We start from the raw sequence: 24,604 nt of genomic DNA on the forward strand, positions 1-24,604 counted from the left end.
TTCCAATTTTGTTGTCATTACATATAATGTGTTTAAACCTGCACGCTCAGGTCTTGGTGCTTATGCTTATAAGGGATATGTCCCCACAGAGGCTCACCCAGCCGAGGGTATTCAGAGCATTGAACAGCAGCCCAGTTTTCTTGAAAGAATATAACTGAAAAAATTCACATTCCCAGTAGCCACCCCGAGAATACACTTGTACCCGTGTTTTCATTAGAAATAAATGTAAGTTGGGCACTCTCCGACCGGCAGAGAGGAGGAAACAACACACCAAAACGGCCCACAAGAACAAACGACGCAGCAAGCGGGACTGTGAGTGGAAAGGAACTATTGCAGCCACCACACCCCGTGAACGGGAGCTGAGGCGAACCCTGCAGGATCCGCCGCGGCGGTGAGCGAACGGCTCCGGGCGCCATTAGAGAAGAACAAAGACCCCGGGAGACGCACACACAGCCCGGGCTGCCGGACATTTCTTAAGACTGCTTGAAAAGGGCAGAAGGTTTCTGGAGGACCCAGTGGCCAGCCGGGAAGTTATTCCACGCCAGGCCCCTTCCGACCAGCAGTCTGAGCCCACAGAGGGAGCAGGCACCCACGTCCGGGGCAGACCGGGTGCGCAGAAGAGTGTGCCTGAAACCGGAGGCGCAGGGACTGCATCCCGCTTCGCCATTTGAGAACAGGGACATTTCTTCAGTAAAAACTGCCTAAAACCAGCAGAAAGCTCCCCCAGAAGACAGAGATGGCTCCTGGAAGAGCCAGAGGGGAGCGGAGAAGTTCACCCAAGATGTCAGTCAGTCCGAGCAACACAGTGTCCCAACGCATACGACAAATTAGAAAACAGACAGTAGGGAGTAGAAGAACCACACGCAACCTAACAACTCCTCAGGAAAGAAGCACACCACAAAAAGAAAACCACTCCCCAGATTGCAACGACAGCAACTTGGAAGAACTTCTGAGCCTTCCAGAAAGAGAATTTAAAATTGCCATGATTAAAAAAGTGATAGATCAGAAGAAGGAAATTGAGTCCCTAAAGAGGGAAGTAAGAGAAATGCAGGAGATCAAAGAATTAATGGAGGAACTAAAGAACTCTGGGAAAAGCAATGAAAGCAGAATAGATGAAATGGAAGAACGAATAAGTAATCTTGAAGACACAGAAATAAAAAGAACCAAAACAGAAAAGGAAAGAGAAGTACGAAGGAAAAAGAATGAAGAAAGACTTCGGGAACTATCTGACTCCATGAGGAAAGGAAATATAAGAGTTATAGGAATTCCAGAAGGAGAGGAGAGAGATGTAGGAACAGAGAAAATATTCATGGATATAATTGAAGAGAACTTCCCAAATGAGAAGAAGGAGCTGAAAATTGATATACAAGAAGCAAGAAGAACACCAAACTTCCACGACGAAAGGAAAAACACAGCAAGACACATAATAGTAAAGCTCCCAAGAATCCAGGACAAGGAAAAAATAATGAAGCTGACAAGAGGGAAGAAACAGATAACATTCAAAGGAAAACCAATCAGGCTGACATCAGACTTCTCTGAAGAAACACTACGGGCAAGGAGAGAGTGGAGGGACATAGTCAACAGACTCCAAGAAAACAGATGCCAACCAAGAATACTCTATCCCGCAAAGCTCTCTTTCCTCCATGAAGAAAGAATATGGACCTTCCCAGACAAAGAGAAACTCCGGAATTTCATTGCGACTAAACCCCACTCCAAAAAATACTACAAGGAATCCTAAAGCCAGAACCTCAGAGGGACGAATAACAACAAAAGAAGACCAAAAAAAAAAAAAAGTTATTAATAAAATCAAAGGAAAGACAAACATAATGGCAAATACAGATGCTAACATATCAATATTAACTCTAAATGTAAATGGACTAAACTCTTCAATAAAAAGACACAGAGTTGCAGCCTGGATTAAGAAACAAAACCCAACCTTTTGCTGTCTCCAGGAAACACATTTAGCTACAAAAGATAAAAATAGGCTCAAAGTCAAAGGATGGAAAACAATCCTACAAGCAAATGGGCCAAAAAAGAAAGCAGGAACAGCTATACTTATATCAGATAAAACAGACTTCAAACTCAAAAAAATAAAGAGACCCCAATGGTCACTACATTATGATTAAGGGGACAATACTTCAAGAAGAAATAACACTCATTAACATATACTCACCAAACGAAAGAGCACCAAAATATATCAGACAACTGTTGTCCTCTCTGAAAACAGACATCAGAGAAAACACATATGTAGTGGGAGACTTCAACACACCACTATCAACAATGGATAGATCAACAAGACAAAAAATAAGTAAAGAAACTAAAGCTCTAAATAAGGACCTAGAGCATTTGGGCTTAACAGACATCTATAGAACACTAAACCCCAAAAAAACGGAGTACACATTTTTCTCAAGCGCACACGGATCATTCTCCAGGATCGATCACATACTGGGGCACAAGACAAACATCAACAGATACACCAAGATTGAAATCATACCAACCATCTTTTCTGACCACGAAGGCATCAAACTAGAAATAAATCGTAAAAAGAAGGCAAGGAACTATCCTACCTCATGGAGATTAAAAGCCACACTACTGGAAGACCACTGGACTAACGAGGAGATCAAAGAAGAAATTAAAAAATTCTTTGAATTGAATGACAAGGAGGACACCAATATCCTAAATGTATGGGATGCAGCAAAAGCAGTAATAAGAGGAAAATATATAGCAATAGAAGCTCACATCAAAAAACAAGAAAGAACTCAAAGAAACAACCTAATCTGAAGCTCAAAGATCTAGAAAAAGAACAACAAAAAAACCCCAGAACCAGTAGAAGAAAAAAATAATAAAAACCAAAGCAGAAATAAATGAAATTGAAACTAAAAAACAATCCAAAAGATCAATGAAACCAAGAGCTGGTTCTTTGAAAAAATAAATAAAATAGACAAACCCCTAGCCAGGCTCACAAAGGAAAAAGGGAGAAAGCACAAATACACAGAATCATAAATGAAAGAGGAGAAATCACAACGGACACAGCAGAAATCAAAAGAATAATCAGTAACTACTATGAACAGTTATATGGAAACAAGTTCAACAATCTAGAGGAGATGGACAAATTCCTACAACTCTACAATCACCCAAAGCTAGATAAAGAAGAAATAGAACACCTAAACAGACCAATTACAAGCAGCGAAATTGAAATGGTAATTAAAAACCTCCCCAAAAACAAAAGCCCAGGACCTGATGGATTTACAAATGAATTCTACCAAACATTCAGAGACGAATTAGTGCCTATCCTTCACAAACTCTTCCAAAAAATTGAGAAGGAAGGGACAATACCAAACACGTTCTATGAAGCCAATATTACACTAATACCAAAACCGAATAAGGACAACACAAAAAAGGAAAACTACAGGCCAATCTCCCTAATGAACACTGATGCAAAAATCCTCAATAAAATTTTAGCTATCAGAATCCAACAATGTATCCATAAGATAATTCACCACGACCAAGTTGGATTCATTCCAGGGGCACAAGGATGGTTTAACATCCGAAAATCAATCAACGTTATCCAACACATCAACAAAAAGAAATATAAAAACCATATGATAATATCAATAGATGCTGAGAAAGCTTTCGACAAAGTGCAACACCCATTCATGATAAAAGCCCTTGAAATTCTTGGGATACAAGGAACATACCTCAACATCATAAAGGCCATCTATGACAAGCCAACAGCCAGTATCATTCTCAATGGTGAAAAGCTGAAAGCAATTCCATTAAGATCTGGAACAAGACAAGGATGTCCACTCTCACCACTGCTTTTCAATATAATACTGGAAGTCCTAGCCAGAGCAATAAGACAAGAGAAAGACATCCAAGGAATCCAAATAGGAAAAGAAGAAGTCAAACTATCACTATTTGCAGATGATATGATAATATACATAGAGAACCCCAAAATCTCCACAGAAAAACTAATTCAACTCATCAATCAATTCAGTAAAGTGGCAGGATACAAAATCAACACGCAAAAGTCAGTAGCCTTCCTATACACAAACAATAAATCTGAAGAAGAAGAAATCAAAAAAACCACCCCTTTTATTATCGAAAAAAAAAATCAAATATTTGGGAATAAATCTAACAAAAGAGGTAAAGGACCTATACAAAGAAAACTATAAAACACTGTTAAAAGAAATAGAAGAAGACACAAAGAAATGGAAAGACATCCCCTGCTCATGGATTGGAAGAATAAACATTATTAAAATGGCCATCCTACCAAAAGCAATATACAGATTCAATGCTATTCCAATCAAAATCTCAATGGCATTCTTCAAAGAAATAGAACAATTATTGATGAAATTCATATGGAATCACCAAAAACCCCGAATAGCCAAAGCTCTACTGAAAAAAAAAGAAGGAAATGGAGGCATCACACTCCCAGACTTCAAACTATACTACAAAGCCATAATCATCAAAACTGCATGGTATTGGAACAAGAACAGACATACAGACCAATGGAATCGAATAGAAAATCCAGAAATAAACCCACAGATTTATGGTCAACTAATCTTTGACAAAGGAGCAAAGACTATGCATTGGAGCAAAGAAAGTTTGTTCAATAAATGGTGCTGGGAAAACTGGGTCGCTACATGCAAAAGAATGAAGCTTGACCACTACCTCACACCATACACAAAAATCAACTCAAAATGGATTAAAGAACTAGACATAAGACCTGAAACCATAAAATACATAGAAGGAAATATAGGCGAAACACTACGGGATTTGCACATCAAAGACATCTTTACAGACACATCACCCAAAGCAGTGATAGTGAAGAGAAAGATAAACAGCTGGGACTACATCAAATTAAAGAGCTTCTGCACAGCAAAAGAGACAATAACAAAAACAAAGAGAAACCCCACCAACTGGGAGAACATTTTTGCACCCAACACTAATGATAAAGGACTGATCACAAAAATCTGCAAAGAGCTGATGAGACTCAGCAACAACAAAGAAAATAATCCAGTCAAAAAATGGGCAGAAGAGCTAAAAAGAAACTTCTCTGAAGAGGAAATGCAAATGGCCAACAGACATATGAAAAAATGTTCAACATCACTTGTAATCAGGGAAATGCAAATCAAAACTACCATGAGATACCATCTCACACCAATGAGAATGGCACATATTAAAAAAACTAGCAACAACAAATGTTGGCGAGGATGTGGAGAAAAAGGAACTCTTGTGCACTGTTGGTGGGAGTGCAAACTGGTCCAACCACTATGGAGAGCTGTGTGGAGATTTCTGGACCTACTAAACATAGAGCTTCCATATGATCCAGCAATTCCACTCCTAGGTATTTACCCAAAGGACACAGAAACATCAATTCCAAAGAGCACCTGCACTCCTATGTTTATAGCAGCACTGTTTACAATAGCTAAGCTTTGGAAACAACCCAAATGCCCAAAAATAGATGACTGGATCAAGAAGATGTGGTACATATATACCATGGAATATTACTCAGCATTCAAAAAAGATAAACACATGCAATTTGCAGCAACATGGATGGCGCTGGAAGGGATCATGCTCAGCGAAATAAGCCAAAAAGAAAAAGAAAAATACCGGATGGTCTCACTCATAGCAGGAATCTAGAAAACTTAAATAAGGGACCAGGAAAATGAATATAAGAAAGTGAAAATCAAAATCAACAAAAACTATGAACCAGAGACACTTTTTGGGGGGTGGGGGGCGGGAGGGGAAGGATTGGGGTCAGAATGGGGCGTTTGCAATTGTATGGGGGAATATAAAAATAAAATTTAATATTTAAAAAAAAAAAAAAAAAGAAATAAATGTAAGTTTCCTTTCATCTCCGCTTTGATCTCACTGCTATCTTGACTGCCACCTCCCTGGTGGCTTTGCAGCCTGAGTCCTATTTTCCATGTAAATTTGCCAGATATGGACTCCAGCATGTATTTAAAACTATAGTTTGCAAGAAAAAGGCTTCAAATTCCTTACTGATGAGTTTCAAGAACTTTCATTTTTTCTTCCCATCAGCATATGACAGGCAACAAAAATGGTTTGAAAACTGTGACATTGTTTCTATTTTTATTGGGGTAAAGTCAGTTCACAGCTCTGTATATGAGGCAGAGGTGCAGCTTTCAGTGTTTCCCCATCACACCCATCACCAGGGCCCCATAGTCTGCCCCCACAGTCCACTGCACCCCATCTCCATTATGTTCTCTCACCTCCCCAGCCTCCTCTGGTGGCCCCAGTTCTACAGTCAGATTTCTAGGGTTTGTTATTGGTTGAGTTTTATCTGACCCTTTGTTTTGTTTCTCTATAGTGAGAAAACACACAGAAGTGGAACCAGCTAGTATTTGTCACTCTCCTCCTGACTATTTCGCTCAGCATTATCACCATCACCTCCATGGTTTCTAAACTGCTTATAAGTAGCTTCTAACAGACTATTATATTAACACATAGAAAGTGGTTTTTAAAAAAAACAAACAACACTTTAAATAAATCATGATTTAAATTAGTGGAAAACTTTCTGCTAGAATTTAAACAAAAATGTTCTTCTATTTTTACATTTGGATCTAGTTTCAACCTCACCATTAGAAAATTATTCTCTTGGAAATGAAGTCCATTTTCCTTTAATAAAGAGCCCTTCGTTACTCAAAAATCTTACATGAACCAAGAAATATAAGACCCTTCCAATTTCTGCCCGGGTTAAAGTCCTTTTTAAAAATATAATAAAGCTCCTCCGAAAGACGTAAGCATTATGCCACCTCCCCATCTTTCAAACTCTCAGTAGTTTTTGCTTCCATCCATTATAAAATGAATGCACCATTTCATTGAGCAAAATCTTTAAAAGCTATAATAAGCCCACTAATATATTACCTAGCACAGGGATTCCAAAATGAAAACCACTGCAAGTTCAGACGATAAACTGCTTTGTGTCTCAATAATGTCAGAGTGCTTTATGGCCTGAGACGGTAAAATGCAATCTGAAATGTACTTACTTGTAGGACTGAGAATCCATGAAAGGAACCATTGCTCAAAGTTCTGGTTTGTGCATGGGGGGTAGTTGGGCTATGCTTGGGGGGCCTGTGCGTGGCAGTTATTACCGCTGACCCAGCACCTCCAGCTGCACTCCGAGAGAGGACCCAGGCCACAGCTAGCCCTAACATTATCCCCCTGCAATGCCTGCTTCATTCTCAAAGCTTGAATGGGAACCTCAAGGGTTCTCAGAACACCTGGGAGCAAATTCCAGATACAGACAGATGATAAACAAGCACCCAAAACATCTGTAGGAATCAGCGTGTTGAGCATCTAACACAAGTCCTCTCAGTATATTCTCATCACAATGCGCATCCCATTCAGTGCTGCGTCTTAATCCATCTGGGCCATTGTCTCGGAAGCAGCTCAATTTCCTCCAGCTCTAGACGGGCCCATAATTGCTTACCTGACTCACAGGCAAATGTCTTTGACGTCTCGTCATGGAAGATAATGGCCACTGCGTGCTTCTTTGTCTCCCGAGGCAGCCTGGTTATGTTCTTGATGTTGTGCAGTTCGGTCACCTGGAAAGAAAAATGTCCTTCAATCGGTGCACAGTATACATCCTACCCAGGATGCATGCACAAAAGGACCCGTTAGTAGTCACAGGTCACTGTCCAATGGGTAGCTGTACTCCTGTCTCATTAGCTATCACCCAAAACAATACCGACCGAAACAAAATGTCTTCTGTTCTACCCTAAATTTTGGTCATAGATGACATTGTTTGCAGAATTTTCAAAGAGTCTAAAAGTAATGTAGTAGTAGAATGACTCTACAAAAGCCAGGCCCCAGTTTTTATTAACGTTCCATCTCCTGCAAACAAGGGCAGACAGGACCACAGAAGAGTCTCAAAATGTTTGGTTAAATGTTGATTGGCTTTACTATCTCAACTGTCTCCTCTCCTAACTCCTACCCATCATGGAGGTCCATGGTTGGGATCCCCATGTGACACAGCTGACACCATCTATTGGTTTACAAAATGACTCTAAAATTTTGGGGTCATTACATAGAAGCACCTACTTCCCAGAAACGTGCACGTCTCACGGGTCGTCTGTCCCCTTCCCTCACCCAACCTCTCCAAAAGGCCCGTCCATGACTGATGGACCAGTTAACACTCTTTAGTCACCCAACAAGGAATCATTTTTAATACATCATTTTTAATAAATAATGTTCAGCTGCCAGCTCTTTGTGGGGGCACGTTCTGCTACACAGGGTGCATCTGATTTCTCTCCATAATTCACAGAAATGGACACGTTTCCTTGACTTCTCTGCAAACACGACGTGGCCTCAATAATGCCGTACAAGTTGATTTTTTAAGCTTACATTTTAAGATGCTGAATTTCATTGTTTCTTCTAATAGAAAAGGCTTATTATTTCTGGATCGATATTGTTAACAGAGGCAGACAGAATTAGCTAAGATAACAGCTACCCCATTCACATTCCCTTTCTATAACATCCTGAGGAAATAGCTCAAATAAATATTCTAAACCTTACAATATAAACTGAAAATAAATTTTACAATGGATACTGAGAAAGATGTTGATTTTAACAAAGGAATAAGTAGGTGGATCATTTGAAATGATATCTTAAATACTAAAAGTAAACTTAGTATGTTTTCATTTTGCCTCCCCAAATGCAGAATTTTCATTAATACTTTTCAAAACTATTGTGTGGCTTGGTGTTTTGATAAAGACGAGAATTAAACAAATACTAAATTCCAACTTTGATGGCCACATAATCTACCACATAACAGACACATCCATACAGCTGGGAGCATACATACATATATGGATATATATCATAAGATCATCACATTTTGTATTTTTTAACCAAATAACATTTTATGTGGAGAAGATATATCATGCAACATAGATATCAACGTCCTACATTATATGAATCAGACAGAGTCTTCATAAAACACAAAAATTAACAGAGTGCAGACAAGAAGGAGCAGCCAAGCTCTGCTGCGTTGGAAGACGTGGGCAGGCGCACTGGCTGGTGACTAAGGAGAGATGTTAAATGACACTTGTCAAAGGGAGTCTCCAGCTCAGCAGGGACTTTCTGAGTCAGAGCTGATCCTTATTATTCATACTTCCCTGTTTGTAAGTTCATCCACTTGCAAAAATGTATCTGTAAACCTCAAATCAACAGCCATGGCACTTTTTCGGGATTTTGCAGAAATGTGCATATGCAGAAAGGTGGGGAATGTTGAATCTAAGGGGCCACGCTTACAACTTCAGCTTTCATACTGTAAACAATGCCCTTTCCATGTCTACCTAGGGATATGGTTTTTGCAGTGTGTGATGCTGGTGGGTACGTCACTGTTTAAAAACGGCCTCTGAATCTACTGCTGAATCTACTGCTATGCCCTCTAGCACGAGACGTGCCTTACACATAAAATAAATAAAGTTTTCTCCCACGTGAGTTACAGAGCTACTCACAGTGACAGCAATGGGAGCGAATCAACGATGGACACGAAGTCAGGTGTCTTTAAACAGCAGATGAGGTGCTGGGAGCAGACACCATGACCTAACAAGGAAGGTCTCCCGGGGGGCACAGTTCCATCTCCCCTAATCCAGCCTCCTACAAACCCACAGAACACAACTGCCAGGGACCACCGGTCTCCACCACACCCTCGGAGCGAGCTTGTCCTGCAGTCTCCAAATGCACAGACTTGCCAGAAGCAACTTCAGTTTGATACTAAATTAATTCCAGTAAAATGTAAGTAAAGAGTCCCATCTGTACAGCTTCCCTATGCTTTTTTTGTGATATTAGTTACATATTATCTTTATAAATGCAGAAAGCCGACCTTATGATTATTGATTCACACAATGTCATGTCTTTTCAAGAAACGCAGAGGAGAAAAGAGAGCAATTAAAATTTCATCCTTTTTCATATTAAACACCTTCTTGATCATTTCTGGATCCTTCCATTTGTTCCTGCAGAGTCAAGTAAGATATCAAGTAGGTTCTTTAGTCCAGCCAGTTTATACCCACTCACTTCCTGGGTGTTGTTATTGGGGACCACATTAGAATTGTATATGTGACAGGTCCGGTATTACTTTACACATACTGGTTAATGTAATTGCTTTTTAAATAAGTTAAAAATAAAAAAATATGCATTCATCATGTTTTTTCAGATGACCATAAATGACCATAGATGACCATAGATGACCATCTTTTATAGATGACCATAAATATACTGTTTTTCTGTCTGTCTGTCTGCCTGTCTATCTGCCTGTCTATCTGAAAATACTCAATTGCTCTTCCAGTGAAGAAAAGCGAGACACCAATATCTTGCAGTCTCTGAGGGTTAATACCCTAGGGAGAAAATAAGACTGCTTTTTTTGAAACAGTGATTCGCTTATTATATTTTAAGTACATTAAATCGAGTTCTCAAATAAAATTAAACTCTTGAATTTTTAAATGATTTGATAATTGACTCAAGTAATACGCAAGCCAACTTTTATCTGAACATAGCAAATGGAAGCTACATTTGAAAAGCTTATTATTTTAAAATGTCATTCATTTTAACTAAGCAAAGAATTTTACCAAAATGAAGGAGAGATGAAAAACTAAGAAGGTTATGTGTTGCTCAAGAATTGGTGCAGTTCTGTCCAGCCAGGGAGTAGAAAAGCATGGGCTGCTATGTGAGACTCATTATATAAAAGGTCTAGTTGTATCCCATAGCATCGTAAAAACATTGGTTATTCTTCTCAAGGACCTTTCCCAAAGATTTTATTTGCAAACATAAAAGAGTATTAGAACAGATATTGTGGCTTGCTTCTTTTCTTTGCCCTCTCAGAGCAAAAATCAAAACAAGCTAATGGATAACTGAGCGAAATGCAGCGAACACTGGGGATTGTCTAACTCCACTGCCTCAGGCAATCTAACAAATGATGTAGTTCAAACAAAGTGCTTGCTCTTCTGTAAAATTTACATCTAGAAATGCAGACAGTCTCTTCAAGCCCACATTGTTCCAGTGCCTTCCAGAAGACAACGGGTCCTATTGTTGCTGATCAGCAGTGCGAGGCCTCCGGTGCCCTCAGTGGGTGCAGGGGGGCAGAGCTCAGGAAGAGCTGAACCCCACTCCTGGACATCTGGGGTAGGAAGTTCAGGTCTTACATGAGATCATAAAGGTCACAAAATCTCACCAGTAGGTATTCTAAGGAGCTTCTCTATCTTAGGGACTATTCTTCTTTTACCCAAAACAGTATTAATTGTTCGTGTACAATTCAAATATACTCAGGTGCCTTGTGCTTTGATTTGCAACATCTGCAACCCCCCCTTCTCCTCCCTCCTCAGTGGCATCCTACAACACAAGGGGGAAAGTGAACTGCAGCCAGAACAGCAACTGAGGGGCCTGTTCTGCGTGTAGGTGTGTGGAGTCGCTTTTCTCAAGACATTGACATTTTCATCTGAATTCACGTGGCTTCTTGACTTGTCCTGAAACCTGGCTTGTCCTTCTCCTGGACTTAGTAAATAAAAGATAGTTTCATTAGTTCATGTCATTCACCTTTTAATTTTTTTAAAGATTTATTTATTTTTTTATTTATGCATGCAAGAACTGGGGTGTGGGCCAGAGGTGCGGGAGTGAGAGGACCCACCAGAGACAAAGCGGGGAGCAGAACAGGTGGATCTACTGAAATCCACTGCTGAGGGGAGCAGCAGGGAGACAGGAGAGGTCTGCTGTGCCCTGTGGGTCAGCTTCCTGGCCGAGGATCAAACTCAGACAACAGTGGCTGGCAATAGCTTGATAGTGCTGAGACTTAACCCCTGTGCCACCAGGAAGGCCCACTTCTTAATTCTTTAACAGGATCTCAACATAGGATTTTCGTTTTCTATTGTGACTATGTGCTTTTCACAGTATAGCTCAATTTGCACCTGTTATATGATTATTTCTTTCACATCCCATGAGGACACACAGACCAGGCCAGTATCGGGCTTCCTGCGCTGCATGTTCTGAAAGGGGGATAATAATCAGGGAGTCAGATGTCAGGGAGAGACACATGGCTTCACTTGCAGATGGCAATGTTGGCCGGCCTTAGCTGGGTCCAGGCTGACTTAGCTCCCAGCACTGACATGAGGGTCTGATAAGGGCTGACGGACATGTGGAACCTTCTCCATTTGCACACGAGATGTTCAGAGGGACTTTATTTGCATAGTGAGCAACACTGTGTGTAAACAAATTAAGACTGATGATACCATTTACGGATTATCATCCTATTTATGTTATGCATCTTTCCCCTTCGCCTAAATGTGCAAATTAAACTCCACGCAGATCTTAGTCATTGGTATAAAATTGCATTTGTTTTCAGTTTACCGTCATGACAAATGAGATTAGAAACCCACCTGTTAAGTGCTCAATTTCTTTCTTTAAACCCAATTACATTTGCAAAAGTGAAAGAAAATTAACTTTCAGATTTTTTTCAAGTAGATTAAAATGTATTAGAACATACTTTCACTCTTCTTATTAATACTTCTAATAATTCTTATTAATCCTGGTATTTTAATATCTTCTCTGACTGTTTTAATTAAGTCAGAATTCTTATTTGGGGGGATAATATGGTGCATTTTAGGAACGAGTTTAATGAAATTTCTTCACTTTATTAGGATAGAGGATATTGATTTTCCGCTAAGAAGATGGGAAGTTTAATGAATATTTTTATTACTGCAATGAGTACATGTCAATCTATCTATGCTTGAGTCCTAGCCTGTCATCATAATAATTTAAACATTGATGTCATCCTATACACCGTATGCTTCAATATTTTGATAATATCTGCATAGACATTTGCCTTCTGTTGCTGAAAAATAAGAATGTGCACCATCCAAAAATCAATATAAGTCATTCTTAAAGCTTTTGTGACATGTGCTATGATACAGTCATCTCCTGTTCACTCTCTGACTGTCCCAACATTACCAGTCGTTACACGCTTAGTCTTTTATATCTTCGAAAGTTTCGCGGTCTCTCAAATGTGAAACCACAATATAAAATGCATCATCTAGAAAAGAATCATGGTGAGTAAAGTCACAGTAGCATAAGGATTACTGCTACTAGTGACTGGGCTCTCTATTCCAGGGTCCACTGTTCTGTCCAGAACCTGATTGTGTTCCGTTATCCACCCCAGATCATGCAGCCCAAGTGCCTGGTGGGAAATACTCCAGCATCAGGTAGAGTCTGTGACCCGCAGGCTAACTACCTTCATGGCGGCGATTACCGTAAGAAGGGCCTAACACCTGACTATGGCGAATGAGATGGGACCACAAGTCTTTGGGCAGCTCCTGCCAGTGTTTTCTGCCCCTAAGGAAGCTCAGGGTAAATGCAGCCTCCTCCAGTGGATTTTGTCTTGGGGTCATAAATCGGAAATGCTAGAGCAATCATTCTAGAAGAAAACCCTGCTGAAAGCCAAGAGGGGATAGCAAAAGACCCAGGCCCTTAATTTTCAGTCTTGAGCAAGAATTCCCGAACCACCCAGCTTGAAGACAGTCTCTCTTCCAGGACAAGCTGCCACACATAATATTGCTGTTCTGTACGCTGGGCTGGGGCTTCGGTTCCCTGCAGTCCAAAGTGTTGCAACTGACAGTGCAAACACAGAACTGGGCTCTCCTCACCTCTCAGTGGGAACTGATGCCCCTGTGGCTGGCTGTCATCAGGCAGAGCCAGCGAGGACCACGCTCGGGGCTGTGTCTCCGCCCACAGCTCTTTCTACCAATTTATGCAAAAGCTGTTTCTCTGAAAGTCATGAGATTTATTAATGGCAAATAAAGGTTAATCAAGAAATTATTACAGGAAAGAGAATTCAAGTACAGAAGACACTCAAATTGTAGGGGTGATGGATGGTAGCCAGGAAAACGCATTCCCTTATTACACCTAAATTACTTGGAGGTTGTGTATTATAAAACAGTAGGTCTATTTTCAGGTGTAACACATGCAGAAAATTAGTACATAGGGAAAAAGAGGCACTAAAATAGGAAATTTAGGCCTACATTTTTTCTCTTCAATTCTCCCTCCCTCCCCGCCCCCGCTGCTCTCCCCCTACCCCATGAGGTGTAAATATAGTGTTTAATAGCATGTTTCACTAACTCTACCACCAGGAAAACATGAGACAGCCCCTGTCTGAGAGAACCGGCTTTCTGACCCGCTGCAGCAGGGACTGCGCAGCTCCTGGGGTGTTACGTAGCAGATATGGAAAATGCAATATATTAATAATGGGTTCAAGAGTGCACAAATACTCCCTAAAAGCTACTGGAGTTTCCAGAACCCTCATCACGCTCTGTCAGTTGCCTCTCTGGCCATGGACTCCCTGCTCGAAGAGTCCAACCCCTCAAAACCTGTGATGGGACCCTATTTGTGACAAAGTCTTTGCAGATGCAGTGACACCAAGATCTTGAGGAGATGCTCCTGTGTTTGCTGTGAGTCCTACACCCAAGGACAAGGGTCCTCTTCTGAGAAGAGCAAGGCGCAAAGACACAGAGAGGTGACCAGGTGAAGGTGGCAGAGACTGGAGTTACAGTGTCGCAGGTCAAGTGGAAGCTGGAGCCACTAAAAGTGAGGAAAGGCCTGGTAGGGGCAGGGCCCTGTCCACGCCTTTGTCTCCAATTACAGAACTGAGAGAGAAACAGCTGTGTAATATTAAGGCCCAAAGTATGTGAAAGTTCGTTAGGCCAGTCCTAGGAAACTCATGCAACTACACAAAATTATCCGCAGATAAGCAGGCCAATCGGTTATGTAAAGTGAGTCGTCTCAAATGAAAGAAAATGACACAAAGAAAATCACGAACCTTTGGTTCATAGCCCCATGCTCCAACAAGATATTAGTCTCTTAGAAAGCAAGGGAAGCATTTGCATTTATCTTAAGCCTCCTACAGGCATTGAACATGCTTTTCCTTTTTGTTTTGATGAGTCGAGTCTGCACAGCTCTTACGTGACTCCCCCAGGGGTGCAGCTGGTTAATGGACAGCCGTGTGGGAAGTAGAGGCAACTTGAGCAAATGCAGAGATAAGGCCACAAGCCAGAGCCTCTGTTTGGGTAACTGAGTTATTGACATATAATGGGGCTCACCAAGGCTGACCTGATATTAACCTGCTGAGCTCCCCACTCAGTGCTTTGTACCTCTTCTTCGATCAAGGAGTCCATGGCCAGAGAGGCAACTAACAGAGACTGATGAGGGTTCTGGAAACTCCAGTAGTTTGGTTCTATTCCATACCTTGATCTGTTTATTGTCTAGATGGGACAATGGTACCTTGTCTTGACTATTTTGGACACAGCTACGGGGACAGAAAAGCAGCACCACAGGAGACCCGTCATCAGCCCGAAATGGCCAAAGAAGCTTGGAGAAGACTGTTAGTGCGACCCAGTCTTGTCTCTGCGTAGAATTCAGAGTCTCCCATCACACCTCTTCAAATGGCTCAATCACCTCTTCATAAAACGTCCATGGTCTATGGTCATAGACTTATTGGTAATCTTCACGAGAATCAAGAGGTTCTTGGCTAATATTTACATAAATCATTACACTAACTGCTTTTTGGGGCTCTGCTTGTCGCTGACACGTCCAGGTCAAAACACAGGCACAGCCCGGCTGAAGACAGAAGTGGGGTGCTGTCTGCCACAGCTGGCAGCAGGGGAGGACAAGCACGATTGGATCAGGACCACTGGCACCATTCAAGGGAGAGAGAAAGGGGTCTAGAGAGAAGACCAAGCACTGCTGGCATCAGCGAAAAATGACACCACCCTTGGGCTTCTGATGGAAAACAACCCTGTAGCATCCAGGCACCTCACCCTCCAGCTGGTGCCTGCCAAAACGAGTAAAGCCAGAGAGACACTGCTGGCCTGCTCAGGCCATGCATGTAGACATGGGGGAGTTCACGCTTACATCGTGTCTGCACAGACAAGGCGCCTGCGTGGTTCTCAGTGGGACCCGTGGGTGCAGCCTCACACCCAGCCTGATGACTCTGGAAATTCATTCACTTTCAAGTAAATGATAAAATCCAGTGGAAGATGAGGACAGACTACAGCCCAATCACAGATGACAAAACTGTGTGACAGTTCCCAGGAAAGTGAAATATGTCTCTGCCTCTCACAGGCCAAGATCGTAAGTTCTGCCAGGCAGAAGCGACAGGGTTAATTTGGGTTACATTATAGGTGCACATCTGAACAGGTGCTCTGCAGTCAGCAGCAAAACAAAAAGATCCTCCTTTTCTATCCATGTGGATTATTTATGAAAACATAGAAGGTATCAGGGACTAAAGAGCCTTAAAAAATTACAAAGAATCGAATTTCGTAAATTACCTTCTATGCTATATCCATAATGCAATATAATTGAAATTTTCTAACAAGTGGATAAGTAAATATTCCATGTATAGAAGAAGTGGATTACATACATCCAAGAACATGTGAGTTATGAAGGAAATTGTAAGTTACAAAATACAACTTCATGGAAGTGACATAGTATATGTCGTTTGAGAGACATTGATAAAATAGGGCTTAAAAATACAGCTTTAAAAATGTTTCCTGAACAAAAAAGATTGAAAACAAGGAACTCAGGCATTCAACTGATGAAGCTAAGAAAAAAACCACTTTAAAGCATCTCCAGAAATAAAGGCATAGTAAAGATAAGGACAGAAATCAATAAAATGAAGAAAAAAAATGAGAAGTTTAACAAAGCCACAAGCTCCATTTGAAAGGATTAATAAAAGGCTTCTGGCAAGTTAGATGAAAGGAAAAAGAAGGAAGTTGGAAATCAAGCACAGAATGTAAAAGGAAACACTGAACAAACAAACAAAAATCTAATGATGACTAGAAAGCTTGAATACTTATTAATTTAAAAAATAAATGACAATGATATGTATCTAAAATAATACAAAGTGCCTAAATTCATGACAGGGAAAAAAAAAGAAAACATGAACAAAGCGAACCATCTCCCCAATGCTCATTTCTAGACTATTTCATAATTAAGCAAACCTACTGAGATCATGTCTAATATTGACTCCAAAATAAGAACTGAATAACATAAAATATCGAATGACTGCACTTACTTATTAGTGAAAAAGCTTATGGTCACACAAGTACGGTTTCCCCCACCCCAGGGAAAAGATATATTTAAAATTAGTGAATCTCTGGCCAGGGATCAAATTCATGTTCCAGTGGCTGGTGATAGCTTGACAGCACTGATTCTTTAACCCCTGTACCACCAGGGAGGCCCAGAAGGAGCTTTTTAAAATCAGAGGGTATTCTCCAGCTTGTCACAGAAGAGAAAATCCGGGATTCAAAAGCCAGCCTGGAGGGGATTATGCTAACAAAATAATTGAGAAGAGAAAGCAAATACTGATGGTCTCACTCATGTGGACTATAGAGAAACAAAACAAGGGGTCAGATAAAACCAAACCAGTAACAAACTCTGGAAACCTGACTGTAGAAGTGAGGCCGCCAGAAGGGGAGGAGGTGGAAGGTGAGAGCAAAGTGATAGGAAGGGGCCAGTGGACTGCCCTGGAGGACTCCAGGTGCTTGGGTGGTGGGTGTGGTATGGTAGCAACACCTGAAGGGGAGACCCTAGGCCTCTACATCACAAGCAAAACTGTGTATCAATGTTACTTCAATAAAAACATTAAGCTGTTATATACTTCAAATAAATATGAAATGACATTATTTCTAAAATAAAATTGCTAGATGGATTTTTAACTGAATTACGAAGTATTCAAGTACAGATTCTCACTTAAACATTTTTCAAATCGTAAATTGTACATGAACATGCATTCATTATGGGAGGTATCATAGAGAACTTTCCATTAATGGCAGAAAAGCTATTTATCTTTAGTGAACATTACATTATAAAAGAAAAATTCTCCCACTGAACTGCACAGATACTGCACCATCAGGTAGATTTTGCTAATGGGTAAAAATGAGAATTTTTTTAAAAATCCAAAGGGCTTTCATGGTATACTGAAATAATGAAGGGCATCAAATTTAAATCTCTTATATACATTTGAAAAATACTCTGGAAATGTTGGAAGGAATGTCCTATCAGCGTTGTGCTATTGAGAATCCTTCTCAAATTACTGGCTGATTCACCACAGAAAATGACTTCTATGAAACTACAAGTTCCTTTATTATTCAAATTGATCTCAATGGTTTTCTGAAGTTAGTTCGAATTATTTCCTGGTTTCAAAGATGCAAAATCTGAGGCAGAAATGATTTCTCAACCGCAGATATTTTACCTTATATTATGGCACAGACAATTATCACCCTGCTTTGTGAATTATGATATTATTTGCCTTTTACAAATAAGTGAATGGGCGATTTCTTTAAATCATATTGTTTTTTCTGATAGAGGATAGTTACGGGGACTGCCACCCTTGTGCGTGCACACACACACACACAAACACACAAATGGAAAACTATAAAAAGTGGAATAAAGACAGTAAAGTGGCTAATGTGAATCACACTGCTTTCAGTTCTAAAGCCGAGCTTAGATCAAGAGTCTGGTTCCATCCTTCTCAGTGGATGGATATGCTTGTGTGGCAATACTTTTTTTTTTTCTTAAAGATTTATTTATTTATGCACACAAGAGCTAAGGTACAGACCAGAGTTGCGGGGGGTGAGAGGATTCACCAGAGACAGAATGGGGAACAGAATAGGCAGACCGACTGAAATACACTGCTGAGGGGAGCAGCTGGTGAGACAGGAGAGGTCTGCCTCACCATGTGGGTTTCTCCCCGGCCAGGGATCAAACTCGTGCTGCAGAGGCTGTGGATTGCCTCATAGTACAGTGCTTAACCCCTTGCGCCACCAGGGAGGCCCAATACTTTATAAACATAAATCCTGATGACTGTGGCAACTGTAAACCACAAGAATCACCCATACTAGACAAAGCTTAGAAGTAACATTTTAATTGATCTTGATTAAAATATCACAAAGGTCGTTTAACTTGCCATTCCCCACTGTTTTGGGGTCACAGCCCTGCCAATCTCCTCTCTCTGCAGATCTCCCCGCCTGCCCACTCACTTCTGCTTCCATTATCCACTCCCAACCTGCCACTGAGACAGGATCACACACACGGTCTTTAGTATTGCTGCTTCTACACAACAAACATATAACCGACTTATCCTCTGCTCTGAGGCTCCCCTGAGTGACTCAACGGTGATCAGATACTATGAATAAAGCAATCAATAAATGACCATGGATTGATGTGTAACTGACCAGAAACAGATGTGCTTGTCAATAGGTATTTATGTGCAAAAAACAGAGCCCTCTTCAAAATAAGAGATTACAGCAGCTGAAAGAATGAATGAATGAATTATTCTTTCAGTCCCCAAATTGGGGAATTTAGGCATCTCCTGAGAGATGCCTTAATCTGAATAAATGACTATCACTCTGGGACCTTCCATCTGGCATTTCAAGAGACACTAGGTCTCCAAACACTCCTCACTTCACACCAGCTGTGTGTGCTGCCAAACATCCAGTCCTGGACTCTTGAAGTGAAACTTTCAACAGAACACACTCTGTACAAGGTCTCATCCCCACACTTAATGATGATCTTGCTTCTAATTTTAAGGACACCCTATATATAAGTGGGTTTTTTCCTTAAGGGCGGATTCCTTTCCCCAACTCTCTCAGATGCTACTTTACATAAGGATAAATACAGACAACTACAAAGACAAGTAAAGTAACTAGAATAAAGTGAAGTTTCTATGGTTATGAGAGATTTAGAGACAGGACTGGGGCCAATCATATGGCTTTTCTGGGCCACAAAGTTGTCATTTCTGGAACTTCAGAGATTTCACTTTTCATTCATCCTTCTAAAGACTTTATTTATATTATCCTCCCTACAGACAGCATGCATATTTATTTTATTAAAATGTCTATAAACTGTTTCTTTTTCATCTGTTTAGAAAATTAAGGAAAATTTATTAGCTGATTCTATGTAAATTGCTTTAGTTCAGTTTTCATTGAGGATAAATTTGTTTTGAATATCTGTTATGACAATTATATACGGCTACATTTTCAACCCTAATGCATTTTTAATAACTTCCTTCAGCAGCTAGTGATTTGAATTTCAAATTTCTTTCTACCAAGATGTTTAAAAAAAGTATATACCATTTTATAGCAGTTTCATATAAAAATTGATTTATGCAGCAAGATCTGTCTCACAGTAAACATATCAAATGTCTAAATGAGACCATTAATACTCATAAGCTTTATAATATGTATGTTCCAGATACAGCAAAGCACAAAGTTAAAGTTGGTAAAGAAATAATTGTGTCCTTAGCTTATTTTTCAGAAGTCTCTCATTTAGACTGGAAATATTCCATTCATTGGATTATTTTGATTTGTTGCTATTGAGCATGACAGATTATAGGGTATAACAAAATAAGTGACTAATCACAAAGTTTAGAGGATTTAAACATTAACCCGTAGAAAAATTTGGGGAATCCATATTATTCTCCATCTTTAAGCCATTCTTGAAAATGAGGAATTATTTTTTTCTTATTCTGAAATGCCAATATTTGGATTATTAATTGTCCAGGGGAAATGAAGATTTTGAACACACCTGTCATTTCCATAGAGATCTTCCTTTCTTTAACTGACCATCAGAGAAAACTGAAAAAATTATAGTTTCACCAACGCCCATTTCTGAAAATAAAATGATTCAGGCTTCTGTGAATGGATTAAGCCATGGGAAATGTTGCTTGAGTCTTTGATTTTGCAGGAGCAAGAGTACATTTCATGACAAAAATATCACCCACATTTATGATCCAGGCCTTGGGGAAACTAACACCTATACCCCAAGGGTGGCATTCTAAGTGTCTCAACCACTCACCCTGTCAAGGAAGAGGAATTCCAGAAGAACAAGGACGCTCAGAGTTGCAACTGGCTGCCATCTTCGTCCCCTTCACAAAGGTCAACATTTTTAATAATAGCATTTTCAGTAGTATCAATAATTCTCTCTCTAGAAATATCAGGCTGTTTATTTAGGAGACTATTTGAAGAGTCTCGACAACTTTGATATACTACTGTTAGGCATTTTAACACTTATTCTACTAGCAGTTCTTCATTGAAATAGCATTTTTCTTAATTTTCTATCCTATCTTGAATTAGCTGCTTTCTTCAGTCATGTCAACATTAAAAAAATTCATAATTTCCTGATGTACTTGCGAGTAAAGAAATATTACCACATTAGCAATGAACATTAAATTTGGCCCTCTCTTCCCAAACATTTCTATTTTTTAAGATTCCACATATAAAGTGAGAGCATACAATATTTGTCTTTCTCTGGCTTATTTCATTTAAAAGACTGTCTGGACAGCCCGTTCGTATCATCACCAATGGAAGGAATGACCTTTTTATAATTTTTAGTGGCTGAACGATATTCCTGTGTGTGTGCAGTTATACATTATATATACATCAGTGACACATATATACATACCCCAATTTCTATAGCCATTGACCGACATTTAGGTTGTTTCTATATCTTGATAAAAGAGGAAGCACATCTGTAAATAATGCTGCTATGAACATGGGAGAGCAAATATCTTTTCAGTCAGTGTCTTCATTTTCTTCGTACCTATTCCCAGCAGCGGGATTGCTGGATCATATGGTAGATCTATTTTTATCTTTTTGATTATCCTCTGAACTGTTTCCCCAGGGGCTGAGCCAGCTGACATCCCACTAACAGTGCACGAGGGTTCCCTTCTCTCCACATCCTCGCCAGCATTCTCCTCTTCTTAACAACAATCATTTGAACAGTCGTGAAAGGCTACCTTGGTGTGATTTTAATTTAAATTTTCCTAAAGTCATGTCAAGACTTTTTTTCTCCCCGTGATTCTAAGTTCATTTTCCCCATTTTTTTTAATCGAAGTAGCTTTGCATTATACTATTATGGAAGTTTCAGGTGTGTATCATTAAAAAATCAACATGCATTTCACTATGAAAAGTCCAAGTCTATCCTTCAACATAACCATCGAACCCCTTTCTCCAATTTATCCAGCCCTCTTCCCTCTTTTCTTCTGGCAGCCAGGACTTGACCTAATGGTCCAAAAGTTTGTTTTTATTTTATTTAGTTCATTCATTTGTTTGGTTTACTATATATTATATAATAGTGAAGTCACAGTGTTTGTCTCCATCTCACTTATTTCACTCAGTATTATACGCTCTAGCTCCATCCATGCTGTTGCAAATGGAAGGATTTCATCTTTTTTATAGCTGAGTAGCATTCCACTGTGTATACACATGTCATCTTAATCCATTCATCTCTTGTGTAGCACTTAGGGGGTTTTCAGTTCCTAATAATGTAAATGATGCTCTAATAAACACAGGGGTGCATATATCTCTTTGAATTAGTGTTTTTATATTTTTGGAGTAAATACCCAGAAGTGGAATAACTGTGTCATAAGGAATTTATATTCTTATTTTTATGAGGCAGTGTCAAGCTTTTTGATATGTAACCCAATGAAGTTAGAATTGAAATGCCTGTGAAGTACCCTGGATGTCACAATAAGGCCGGTGCTCAAGCCTTTGTCTTTTAGAGAAAAGTTTTATTTGGTTCCGACCAGGCTCTCCCTGGTGGTGCCAATACATACCAACCTTAACATTCATTGCATTCAGTGGGTTTCCTGGGTAATTTCCCTACCATCTAGCTGGACTTTGAATGTTTAATGCACTCTCTACCTCATTATACCACAAATACCTTGAAATCTAACAGACTGAGAGTGATTTCTTTTCTTCCCTGCTGCTGAAAACTGATTCTTACACAACTCTGTGAACAGCATGACTATTCACCTCTCTCTTACCCAGTCTTTCAAAAATAACACCTCCAACTACCCCTCTTCCACTTCCGCTAAGTCCAATCAATTACTAAGTCTTTAATTCTGCTTGACAGTAGCTGGCAAATATCACCAAAATTGTGTGGAATTAGAAGCCAATTGAAGAAACGATAAAAACAAATTTGAATAACACTAGATGTACATTCTAAGAAAAAAAAAGAAGCAAAAATCAGTGTCGTGGAGCTAGTTAAAACTGTAGGGAGCAGAAAAATAGTGAGGTTGACACGTAGAATTTAGTTTGAATGCCAAATAGATATTCCAAATTTAACATACACCAAGAAGAAAGCTTGTGATTTTTACCCAAAGCCTATAATAAGGCAGCCAGTCAGAATATCAGGCAAAACTTGCTTACACAGAATCAAGATGAGAGAAGAGACCATTTACATATTTTCTTGAAAACCACCCTTACGGTTCCTTATTACTGATGAATCAGACCCAGAGTATTCTTCCATAGCAAGATTGGTCTAAAGTCACCATTTTAGCTCATCACCGCTGAGGAAAAAAAAAGAAATTCTGGAACAGGAACCTTAAAACACTAATAAATGAATTAGCCTCCCCAATGTTATGAAGAGTAAGTTGTAATAATGAAGACTTTAATCTCCATAACACCAGCATGAGAGAGGTAAATTTCAGCTGTCACTATTCTGAATCTAGTTATTAAAGAGCTTTAGGGACCTGCAAGTTACAAGGACATCTGTTTAGTTATTTATTAGAAGATTAACTATTCCTAGTCTCTCTGTGCTCCTCAAGATCCTTTGCTACTTAATTTTCAGAAGACAGAAAAAGCTCACGCACACAACCTATGTGTGTTTGAAGTGTTTGTCGTGTCATTTTCTAAAACAAGTGTTATCCAACTTATGTCTGCAGCCTTTCCCTGATCCTTCTTTTCTGTTAAAAGGGATGGTGCTCCAGTTCTGTGAAAGCCCAGACCTTCCAATTGTACTCAAGAACCTTAGCATCAACACATTTTCAGCTGCTGCATGATCCTCACTGTCCTAGGTGTGTTACAGCATCTATGAGGCTTGAGAAGGTATCTTGGCTCACTTTTATAGCTAAACTTCTTAATAAAACTGCCCGAGTCTCTGTCTCTTCCTCTTCTCCGGTGCTCAGGTGAGCCAGTTGCCACCAGAACCAGCTTCCATTTTCCCTGAAACAGCTGTTGGCTAAGCCACCTCCGACCTCCAGGGGGTGCCAACCCACACGTCCCACCTCTGGCACCTTTTTTAGTCTCTCAAACAAGAGGATTATTTGTTCATTTTTTAAAACATAGTTTTTTCTTGGTGTCCAGTGTTCACTCTTAAAGTTATTCTTCTCAGCTTACTGAATGATTTTCTCAGGTCCTATTCTAGCTCTTGGCTCTGCAAATCCTTTGAATGTCGGTGTGCTGACCACCATCTTTGTCTTCATCCTCCAGATCTGGTGTCAAGCACTATCAATGTGCCAGTGCCAGTCAAAGGAATAACTGGATCAATGACCATCCCATCTCAGTTCACAGTGGTCTAACTGACTAACATCTTCTTGATGTTTCATTCAAATGCTAATAGATATTTCAAATATATACAAAGTGAAAACTTGTGCTTTTTATGCAAAGTTTTCCTACTCTTTCTCCCACTATTTATGAACTGCACCATTCTCATCTCTGTTGCTCAAGTTCAGATTGACAAATCACCCATGAGTCCTGGTTCTCACTTATACCCCCACAGCATAAGGAAGTCCTGCCAGTGTTCACAAACC

At 39.9% G+C, this 24,604-nt stretch overlaps 1 protein-coding gene across 1 annotated transcript in view; it reads right to left on the reverse strand.

Annotated features, from left to right (window-relative positions):
* Positions 1–24,604, reverse strand: part of DOK6 (docking protein 6) — a 329,181-nt gene that overhangs the window by 181,858 nt on the left and 122,719 nt on the right. The window contains exon 3 of the mRNA XM_037508418.2: positions 7,460–7,574. Coding sequence (XP_037364315.2) covers positions 7,460–7,574 — 115 coding nt within the window. The remainder of the gene's footprint in view (positions 1–7,459; positions 7,575–24,604) is intronic.

This window comes from Talpa occidentalis, unplaced genomic scaffold (genome assembly GCF_014898055.3).
Source record: "Talpa occidentalis isolate TD23 unplaced genomic scaffold, MPIMG_talOcc4v2.1 talOcc4.13, whole genome shotgun sequence".
NCBI lineage: Eukaryota > Metazoa > Chordata > Mammalia > Eulipotyphla > Talpidae > Talpa > Talpa occidentalis.